This window comes from Micromesistius poutassou (assembly GCF_964030765.1).
Source record: "Micromesistius poutassou genome assembly, contig: SCAFFOLD_1619, whole genome shotgun sequence".
Classification (NCBI taxonomy): Eukaryota; Metazoa; Chordata; class Actinopteri; order Gadiformes; family Gadidae; genus Micromesistius; species Micromesistius poutassou.
Window position 1 is genome coordinate 1 of NW_028180190.1, and position 11,463 is coordinate 11,463.

Here is an 11,463-nt window from a genome sequence, read left to right on the forward strand (position 1 = left end):
TGTGTGTGTGCGTTAGTGTGTGTGTGTTTGCTACAGCGTGCGTCCTGACCGGCGGTGCTGTAGTTGAAGAGGGGGGGCAGGTCGCGGCCGCTGGGCAGGCGGGTGTTGGGCTGGCGCAGCTCGTCGAAGAAGGCGTGGCTGCAGGCCTCCAGCGGGGAGAAGCGCGTGGCCGGGGTGTACTCCAGCAGGCGGGAGCACAGCGCGATGGCCTCCGGGGGCGTCCGCGGCTTTGAACACCTGCAGGGCGCCAGGCTAACGTCAGGCTACCAGGCTAACGTCAGGCTAACGTCAGGCTACCAGGCTAACGTCAGGCTAACGTCAGGCTACCAGGCTAACGTCACGCTACAGGCTAACGTCAGGCTACCAGGCTAACGTCAGGCTACCAGGCTAACGTCAGGCTACCAGGCTAACGTCAGGCTAACGTCAGGCTACCAGGCTACAGGCTACGAGGCTAGCGTCAGGCTACCAGGCTAACGTCAGGCTACCAGGCTACAGGCTACGAGGCTAACGTCAGGACGCCAGGCTAACGTCACGCTACGAGGCTAACGTCAGGCTAACGTCCTGCTAACGTCAGGCTAACGTCAGGCTAACGTCAGGCTAACGTCAGGCTAACGTCAGGCTACCAGGCTAACGTCAGGACGCCAGGCTAACGTCAGGCTACGAGGCGTCAGGCTACGAGGCGTCAAGCTACGAGGCGTCAAGCTACGAGGCTAGGGTCAGGCTACGAGGCTAGCGTCAGGCTACCAGGCTAACGTCAGGCTACCAGGCTAACGTCAGGCTACCAGGCTAGCGTCAGGCTACCAGGCTAGGGTCAGGCTACGAGGCTAGCGTCAGGCTACGAGGCTAGGGACACGCTACGAGGCTAGGGTCACGCTACGAGGCTAGGGTCAAGCTACAAGGCTAGCTTTACGACACAAGACTAGCGTCACAATAAACACGCGGCGTCACACGGAGGACTGTCTGTGAGTCAAGATACGCGACTAGCTTCAAGTTAATAAAGTAAAGATATGATCCACAGCGTCACGATTACATCTAGTGTCACACATCCATCTTCCGGGCCTCCAGGTACTAAAGTCTAGCGCGTCGCCGTGTAACAGTCTGGTATCAGTCTCGTGTCTCCGGGTCGTTACCTTGGTCCAGGGATGGGCTTTGATCTGGGGGAACTTGAACTCTGTGTAGTTGGGGTTCATCTCTCTGATCTGCTCCCGGGTCGGGGTGCCCAGCACCTGCAGGGGGGGGTGGGGGGGGGAGGGGGGGGTACACCAAACGTAAACAACACCAAAAGGTACGCAGTGCAGTGCGTACCGTACCGGTGCGCTCGCGGTACAGGACGGTCCCAAAAACAAAAAAGGTCAAAGGTCGCCGGCGCAGCAGCACCTTGATTATCTCCACCAGCTGGTCCACACCGCTGTCGCCGGGGAAGATGGGTTGCCCCAGCAACAGCTCGGCCAGCACGCAGCCCGCCGACCAGATGTCGATGTTGGCCGTGTAGTCGGTGGCGCCGAAGATGAGCTCGGGGGCGCGGTAGTACCGGGAGCAGATGTACGACACGTTGGGCTCGCCGCGCACCAGCTGCTTGGCACTGGAAGGGGGGGGGAGTGGGGGCGTTGGGTTAGTTTCACTTTCATTTTAAATCCTGAGTTTCAGTTTCGGGGGCGTTGGGTTAGTTTCACTTTCATTTTAAATCCTGAGTTTCAGTTTCGGGGGCGTTGGGTTAGTTTCACTTTCATTTTAAATCCTGAGTTTCAGTTTCAGTTTCAGTTTCAACCCTGAGCGATTCAGCATCACTTTGAACCCAGATGGGAATCCGTCAATTGTTGTTTGAATCCTGAGTGTTTCACTTTGACTCCATCGTGACGGTCAACGAGCGGAGCCTCAAAGTGACTTGGAGTGCCTTGCGGTGGATTCGGACAAACTGTGGTCACGTTAAATGGCCCCTATTACACACCACCAGGTGCTAGCTTGATGAGCCATCACGAGCCATTTCTAAGTCTGCCCTTTCCCTGTGTTGCCTGAGTGACGTCACAAGTGGGTGTGTCCCACCTAGATGTACTCTGCTGCGTGGATCAGTCTACCGTGCGACCCAGTGGGCTGTACCAACCGGTAGGCTTATCCAGACATCAATCATCTAGGTGGACACTCCCACTTTTGATGTCTCTAAGGCACTTCTAATGTACGCACTTGTTGTATGTGTTGTACGTCCTGGCACTTAAAAACAGTACATAGCATTGTGTAGCATCTTACCCTAGCTGTCTGTGTTGTATACGGGGAATGGGTTAACCTAGTGATGGTTAGTGTATACGGGGAATGGGTTAACCTAGTGCTGGTTAGTGCTTGGCACTTGGTTCTATGAACGTCCTTACTGTACCCACGGAGATATATCGTCGTTTCTCTTTCTTCTGACAAATGGACTTCTTGTAAGTCTCTTTGGATAAAAGTGTCTTCTAAACGCCCCTGAATGTAAGTGAAAGGCCCTGTCCCATTTCTCCCCCCTTAAAACGTCCACTTGGTTTGGAGTGCCCTCAACAGTAAATCTTCCACTTTGTTTTAAGCCTGCATCGGACCTCACTACGTTTTGAGGGTTGATTATAAGGGCAAAATAGCACTCCCCCCTTAGCTCCCTACAGTAATGGGACACCCTACCCCTACACGAGAACGCGCAAAATCTAGGGTTAGGGCAAAAATCTAGGGTTAGGGGAGGGGGCCTAAGTGTAACTAAAGGCACAGGTCATCAAACTCCCCCCCCCCCCCCATGGTGGTACCACAGGGCCCCCTTTGAGAGAGGACCAGCCCTCCCTCCCAGTCCGCCTCACCTGCCAAAGTCGCAGAGCTTGAGCACGGCGGTCTCGGGGTCCACCAGCAGGTTCTGTGGCTTGATGTCCCGGTGGCAGACGCCCTGCGAGTGGATGTAGGCCAGGCTGCGGAACAGCTGGTACATGTACACCTGGAGACGGGGGGGGGGGGGAGGGGGGGGAGACCACCACCACGCATTAGGGGTGGGAAAAAAAAAAGATCGATTCTTCGATGCATCGCGATTCTCTCTAGAACGATTCCGTCTCGATGCAGGAAAAAAATTTTAATCGGAAACAAATGTAATAGTTTCGTTTTTGGTTAAATTTGTTGGCCTGCTGCAGAGCGCTACAGAAAACTCATTTTCTGCCTGCGGGTTCTCTGCGCAGAGAACCGACTTTATCCATTATAGAATATTAGACAAGGTAATTCATCTGTTGATTGTCTTTAATGATCATCACACAAGTAGGAAGTGAGTAGCAAACTCTGAGTAGCAAACTCAGATGTATATATATATATATATTTTTTGAAAATCCTGCATTGGAAATGTACATTAAAAAAATTGTTGCATCGAGATGCATCGATAATCGTTTTAGAATCGAATCGTGAGGTGCCAAGAGATTCCCACCCCTACCACGCATAGCAACCCGTCAGAAACCACGGCAACGCAACCCGTCAGAAACTACGGCAGAAACCACGGCGACAGGATCATAACAAAACTCACAACACAACCGCATTTACAACGAAACAAATAGATTGTAAGCGTGTGAAAAAAGTTTGCATGATGCAATTTTTCTATTTTATTTTAGAATATTTTTACGAATACGCGTTCTTATCAAATGATTTTATTTTGTGTTCACTCTCAAGTGCATTTTTGAGTACTTGGAAAAGCACTATATAAATCGAATGTATTCTGATTATATAAAATCATGTTCATTATTACAGCCTGCTTCTGTTACAGGTGGCCTTTTGTTATAGTCACATCCATTCTTTAATTCAACTTGTATTAAATATTAACCGCAGACACAAATCCGTGGACATGGCAAACCATTTCTGCAAGTCATTCCCATGAGTAGAGAGTTTGTAATGCGGATAAGGAATTCTCACACACACACACACACACACACACACACACACACACACACACACACACACACACACACACACACACACACACACACACACACACACACACACACACACACACACACACACACACACACACACACACAGTAAAGCTAAGTCTCACTGGTGGCTGAAGTTGAACCCCCAGTAACCCCGGGGTGCAGACGGCGGGCTCTCACCTTGACGTAGATGATGGGAATGATGCTCTTGGCCTTGTTGAAGTGCCGTGCCACCCGGTACACCGTCTCAGGGACGAAGTCCAGCACCAGGTTCAGGTACACCTCGTCCTTCTGCAAAGGCGACCCCCACCACGTCAGTACAGGGATGGATGGCTGAGCGGGCTGCCTCTTTAGAAAGGGCTTTTCTTTTGCATTCACCCTTTCCACGCACACAGTCACCCATCCATGCACCGATTCACGCACACATTCACCCATCAATCCACACAAGTCTCCCCAGTCCATTGCACACATTCACAGAACCGTACGTTACCCATAGGCGGTGTCCCCCCCCCCCCATGCAAGGCAACAGACTGCTTGTACTGGAGGAATCAGAGCGAAGGGGGTCTCGCTCAGGGACACCTCGACACTAAGCTAGGAGGAGGAGGATCGGGGATCGTCTTGTTTACACGACGTGGATCGCGTGACTATCGCCACGGAGACAGGGGGGGGGGGGGGGGGGGGTACGGACCTTCTCGCCGCTGGAGTAGAAGAAGTATCTGAGTCGGACGATGTTACAGTGGTCCAGCTTCCTCATGATCTGCAGCTCACGGTTCTAGAGGAGGACGACGACAGAGAGACAAGGAGGGGTGTGAGCGACGACACTCTCATCGTGGACCGTCGTGACCGATGAAGGCGGGACGGCCGTGAGGAAGGTCAGTCAGACGGGTAGGTCGGCGGGTCGGGGGTGGCGAGGGGGTAGACAGACAGGTGTAGCTTTGCAGGTAGATGGGTGAGAAGATGGATGATAGTTTGGCAGGGAGGTCGATAAAACGGGTAGATAGGTCTAAGAAAAGGTGTGGGTTAACGGGTCGGTGGGTGAGTAGAAGGAAAAAGGACAGCTTGGCTGGTATAGGTGGGTAGATGAGATGAGTAAGTAGGCAGCTGTGGGTTTACAGGTCGGTTAGGTCGGTGAGTAGACAGACGATAATAGGTGGGCAGGGAGACGGACCGACCTTGAACCTCTTGTCCTGCAGCACCTTCTTGATGGCCACCAGCTCCTGGCTGTCCATGAGGCGGGCCTGGTACACCACGCCAAACGACCCGTGGCCAATCACCTGTCAGCACCACAGAGAGCTCCGTTTTAGGTCTTCGCTGCCGGTGAGGAGAGGACCCCTCAGGTGTCTTCAGAGTCAGGTCATTAAGGAGCAGGGAGGGGTCGGGGGGGGTCGTCTTGCTCAAGGATGCCTACAGGTAGACCATGGGGGCGGGGTTTGACCCCAGAACCCTACGTCTGGGAGTCAGCCAGCCACCACACGGTCCTGTCCTACAGAGCACTACTTCTGTCCACTAGGGTTCCCTCGTGTTGGGATCAGATCAGGAATGAATACACACTTATGGTGTGTTGTACGTCCTGGCACTTAGAAACCATACTTGCGTCGTGTAGCGTCTAATCCTAGCTATCTCTGTTGTGTACGGGGAAATGGGTTAACCTAGTGATGGTTAGTGGCTTGGCACTTGGCTCTATGAACATGTTACCGACAGCGACAGCGATATATTGTCGTTTGTATTTCTTCTGACAAATGTACTTATTATAAGTTGCTTCGGACAAAGCATCTGACGAATGCCTTGAATGTTAAATGTAAACAATCCCATTTTTAACCTAACCAGTCCGGGGCGGCGACCACACTGAGGCCCCGCCCCCTGAGGCCCCCGCCCACCCACTGAGGCCCCGCCCCACCCCCCCGGCTCACCTTGATGTCGGTGTAGGACACCTCCTGGGGTCTGTCGGGACCCTGCCCGGGCGTGGCCACCACCGTCGTCACCTTCCCGCTGTCTCCTAGGCAACAAGGGTGACAAAAAAAAAAAGAAAAAAAAAAGGGACAGTTTGAACCATGTCGTCAGGCATCGATTTGAAATGCACCCTACACCTCGAAAGCGTAAAAAGTTGACCTACTGAACAACGTATGCCGAGGAAATAGGAGCCCTTCTGTTAAGCTGTTATTTTACAACCAAATATTGAACGATTCTTAGTCAACCCTTTATTTTTTTCTCCAAGGGGGCCGGCTTAACTTCCAACCAATCGTTTTCCAAGGTTGGCTTAACTTCCAACCAATCGTTTTCCACCGTGTCTCCGTGACCACATTAACAACGCCTGCAAACCTGCAGGAAAACGATTCAAACGTCGCCACGCTCTGGAGGTACGGTGTGTGTGTGTGTGTGTGTGTGTGTGTGTGTGTGTGTGTGTGTGTGTGTGTGTGTGTGTGTGTGTGTGTGTGTCCATTGATAAATCCTGGTGTCACACCCCCCTCCAGGCGGTGTGATGGGGAGGGGGGGGGGTGGTCCAGGGAGGGGAGCGAGGGCCAGAGACCCCGCCCCGCCCTGCCCCCCCCCCCCCCCCGACCGGCCCTCTGACAGGTGAGGACTGGAGGAGTGCGTTCGGTGGCCGGCATCTGGTTCAGCGCTCGTCTGGCGTTTAGCATAATTAGGTTAATGACGGCCTCGCGACACCGCCACTACTAATGAGGGGACACACACACACACACACACACACACACACACACACACACACACACACACACACACACACACACACACACACACACACACACACACTGGACCTGTTAAATGTAGGCAAAAAAAAAAACATGATCCATACATTGACCTCAAATCAAAAGGAAGCTAATTATTATTATAATTACTAGATTATATTACTATTATTATAATAATGACTAATTATTTACAGTAACTATTTACCATGTAAACCGCGCCAACGGGAGGAGCCGGTTAGCCTTTTGCTCAAGGACACCCACAACAGGACTGCGGACATGGGGGGAATCGAACCCAGGACCATCCCGATGGAACCCTGCACCCTGCACCCCTGTTGTTCTCCCCCGTTCACCGCCGCCCGTCGTGTGTGTGGCGTCACGCCGTCATGGCTGCACACATCTGTCACCCGTGTGTCCGGGTATAAAGAGGGTATTGACCGGGCCCCCCTCGTCCCCCCCGGGGCCGCGGGTCAGGGCAAGGAGGGCCGTCAGCGTCGCCGGGGGAACGCATCTGCCCGGGCGCCTCGGGGCCCGCGGCGAGCCAGCGAGCGCGCGGGGGGGGGGGGGGGGGGATAATGGCGCCCTTGTTTGGTTAACCGCTGGTTCACTACGGGCCCCGGGATGGGGTGGAGGGGGGGGGGTGAGTGGGGGTCGTCATAGGGACCAGCAGGACCGGCGCATTGGGGGCAACATCCAACCCCCCTGGTTCTCGTGACCAGGACGCCAGCACCGGCACCCGGGACCGGGATGGCTGAGCGGAACCGGAGCAGTGGAACCAAAGAGGGTCCAGACAGAGAAACCGGAGCGGAACCCGAGGTCGCCCCAAGAACCGGAGCGGAACCCTATGTCCCGAGGAACCGGAGCAAAAACCCTGAGGGTCCGGGTGGAACCTGAGCGGAACCAGAACGGAACCTGGGGACCAAAGATCCCAAGAGCCCACTCAAAAAAAGCAGTTGATGTTATCCAGAATAACCGCCGACAACAACAAGGAGCAATCCCCCCCCACCCCTCCCTGTGTGTGTACACCTGTCCCACACATGTGTGTACACACGACCCACACATGTGTGTACACACGACCCACACATGTGTGTACACCGACCTGACCCACACATGTGTGTACACCTGTCCCACACATGTGTGTACACACGACCCACACACGTGTGTACACACCTGACTGTTTTCGCCCGTTCAGCCCTTCCACCAACGGCAATATTTGAATTCAGTGCGATTGATTAGCGGCCTTGTGCAAGTACAGGCCGATATCCGATGAACGATCAATACGTAAACCATGGTTACAAAAGGCAAACAAACAATACGCTTCTCTTGAGTCCTCAAAGATCCACGGTCCGGCCTAAACGGCGTGTCAGCGAACCCATACCCTGTAATCTTACACAGGGGGCTTCAGCCAATTACTGTACCCGGACAAAGGGCAGGGTAAAGCGTTTAAACTGACCACTCCCTCCCAATCACCCCCCCCCCCCCCGTATAAAAGTCACTGGCTAGTCGATGACAAAGTCAGGACTACCAGACGACCCCCCCCCACACACACACACATACACACACAAACACCTGTACAATCACACGTCCTACCCCTGTCACCAAGGTAACAATTTTTTTTTGGGGGGGGGGGATGAATCACGTTAGTAGGCCCTTTAAGACACACTCACACCAACCCTCTCCCCGTCCACCGCCCCATGCATGACCGGTGCACCGTGCGTCCATGTGGACGCCCCGGTGCTGCTGGGATCCTCACGCAGAACGTCCACAGCCTGTGCGTTCACCTTGTCCCCATGGTGACCTTGTACATAACCCATAAAAAAGGCACCGTATCCGCCCCGGCGTGGCTCCTCATGTCCCCCGGGGACACGAGGCTGGCTGACCGTCGCCACCCGGCCACCAGTGCAGCAGCACAATGTGGATGCGGTGCGGGGTGCTGTGGGCTGAGGGCTGCTTGGACGACCAGGGAGGTGATGGACGGCCAGCCGCTTGTCTGTCTCTCTCTCTCTCCTCCTGTCTCTGCATCCAGCCAGAGCCCAGCTCGGACACACGGCACACACATAAACATGGAGAAGCGATCATGTTGTAGATGGAGGTGGCTTTGTTGACGAGGGGGGGGTAAAATAACGCGAGGCATGTCGTTCTGCGGCCGGGGATGAGAGCGACCGACTTGGGGATAAATATGCAGTGAGAGCGAGCGTAGCCTAGCCGAGCTAGCCTGATGCTAACGGGAGCTAGACGGGACCGAGCTAGACAGCACACTGGCTCTGTAACACACCACTTTCTCTCTGATAAATCGTATATATATCACATATATGGGTTGGTTGGGCCTGCCGGGTGAGGCGGGCGCAGAGACAGACCCGCCGGCCGAAGGGGAAAAAAAAACCACCACTCACTGGCCAGCTTGAGGTTCGAGCATCCCGACGAGCTGCTCCCCGAGGCCTGCGGGACCCCGGACTTTCCTGTGCTGCTCCCCACGGCAGCGGCTGATCCGGCGGCCGCTGCGGCGGCGGCGGCGGCGGCGGCTCCTGGAACACCTGGCGGCTCAGCGAACGAGCTAGTTCTGGGCCGCCCGCTGCCGCTCATATCTCTGTGCAGGGGTCACGGGGCGGCGGGGTTCCTCGATCCACGACCACTTCCAACCCCGGTGACTGTTACGTGATGAATCTTTGTCAGCGGATGATGTGTTAAAAAAAAAAGGGAAAGGCTGGATTGGATACCCCCGCTACTCCCGTTGTGTCGCTGGCTGTCTGCGCTGATAGCTGCCAGCCAGACGCCTAGAAACGGACCGTGATCGCAATGCCTCATGGGAGACGTAGTTCGGGCTGGGCGACGCGCCGGTTGTCTACGCTGGCGTTCGGGAATCAAAACAACTACAATAATATGACATAACCCCTAGATGCAGGCCAGAGATGAGACTGGACACTTTAGGATGAATATCTGTGTCAAAAAAAATAATGACAGCGGATTCCTTGACAGCTTGATATGACAGTTAACGTCCCCTTTACGAGACAGATCGATGTCTACATTCTTAAAAAAAAAAAATGTATATACATATTTATTGTCACCAGAAATGCACAGTGAGATGATATCTGATGACTATTTGAGCAAAATTAAAAAAATGTTAAATGGCCTCATTTTTTTCTCAAGGGTGAGGGCATTGAAAGAATGGCAAAGACATCTCTCTGTGTGTCTTTGAATCCAACTGACTTGAATTCAACAGTCTGTGTTGACCTGAACTCACCTTTGACCTCACATGACCTGAGTGTAGAGGCCTCTGTAATCCAATATAAGCTCTGCTACTTTGCAAAGTCACGTTCCACAAGTTTGTGCTCTTCTATCAGCAAGACTCACCTAAATTGAGGAGTTTTAAAACGCTTGGAAATGCAAGTTACTTCGATTTTTGATATTGCATTCTAGTTATCAGGTGATTTTGAATAACCTTGTTAGGTTTCATGAAATACATCTCAACTGAAGTGTTTTTATGTTAGAAACTGCTTTTGCTAAGTCAGTCAGTGCTAGCATCTCAAGGACACTGTGGTCGGGCTTTAGCCAAAAAACATACAGTTACAGAGTTGTTCAAAAGTTTCAGCCACGCAACCAACTATATCATTTATTTGTTCACTTAATTTCGCAAGTTGTTAGGCTAGGCTAGTTAGCGAGGCTAGTTGCACACGTATTTTTTTTTTTAATGTAGACTAGCCTAGTCAAGGCCTGCGGTTCGATTAATACTTTTCTATTAGATGTAGGTACCCAATGTGTTCGCGTTATCCATACAACATGCCCCTTTTCATGCATTTTAATTGCCCATAGATAGGCTGCACCAGCGGTCCCCAACCACCGGGGCCGTGGGACATTCAGACCTTAGCAGATCTAGATTCCTAACCGGGCCTATGGCCGGCGGCGGAACTCCGACCGCGGAGCTCCGGCGGCGGAGCCCCCCGACCGCGGAACTCCGACCGCGGAGCCCCCCGACCGCGGAGCTCCGGCGGCGGAGCTAAGATCTGAATATTAGCCCCAGCTTGATGATTCGGATCTTAGATTATGGGAGGTGAAAAGTTTGGACCCCTGGGCTTACACTATCCATTGGAATTGACAGTTTCTCCTTGGTGATTTCGCCTTAGCGCTAACGCAGACATCATGCACTTAGCAGATCAGTGATCAGACCACCAGCTCTGTCCTTGGAGTTGTAGGTCGTAGCACATTGAGACCGCGATCAGTCGACCGCCTATTTATTTTTGTTCTCCCGTCAAACGGCTCACTGTAATTGCCGTTAAAGTAGTAAACGATTATAAATGCTATTTTAACGGCACAGACAATCCAAAAACACAGTCGAAACTAGATGGAAAAAAGTGTGTAGTTCAAACGTGACGCAGCTTTTACTTCTTCGCCACCTACAGAGTTTGTTATGTACGATCATTTAAAAAACCCATGTTATTTCCCATAGACATTTGACCGAGGGAACCGGGAGGCAAAACTTTTAATCCTACTATGGCCACGCCAATATCCCGAAAAGACACACCCCCCCCCCCCCCCCCTCTATCTCTGATTGGTCCGTCATACAGGCTTTTACTGGCTTGATATATGCTGCTATGGTTATGGTTAGGGTTAGGTTTAGGGGTTAGGGTTAGGTTTAGGGGTTAGGGTCATGGTTAGGGCTCTTTTGTGACGCTCTCGAATGCGCACAGCGAGGGTACCGTATCGTCCAGTTAAGTTGCATGCAACCCGGCCAATCACAGACAGAGTAGGGCGGGTCTTGGCGTGGCCATTGTAGGAAAAAAAATATCGCCGCCGGAAGGGGGCGCCAAAACACCGGTACCAGCAGAGAAGAAACCGGTAACGTAACC

The 11,463-nt window shown here is 52.9% G+C and overlaps 1 protein-coding gene across 1 annotated transcript; it reads right to left on the minus strand.

Annotated features, from left to right (window-relative positions):
* Nucleotides 1-11: 11 nt before the first annotated feature.
* Nucleotides 12-9,335, minus strand: LOC311371048 (glycogen synthase kinase-3 beta-like; the record flags this gene model as incomplete). Its single annotated transcript, XM_084489284.1, is given in 10 exon segments — nucleotides 12-230; nucleotides 232-237; nucleotides 1,131-1,226; nucleotides 1,378-1,582; nucleotides 2,814-2,944; nucleotides 4,095-4,205; nucleotides 4,603-4,686; nucleotides 5,087-5,188; nucleotides 5,825-5,910; nucleotides 9,013-9,335. Coding segments are annotated over 10 exon segments (1,230 nt in total), but the record flags the coding sequence as incomplete, so codon positions are not given.
* Nucleotides 9,336-11,463: the final 2,128 nt, after the last annotated feature.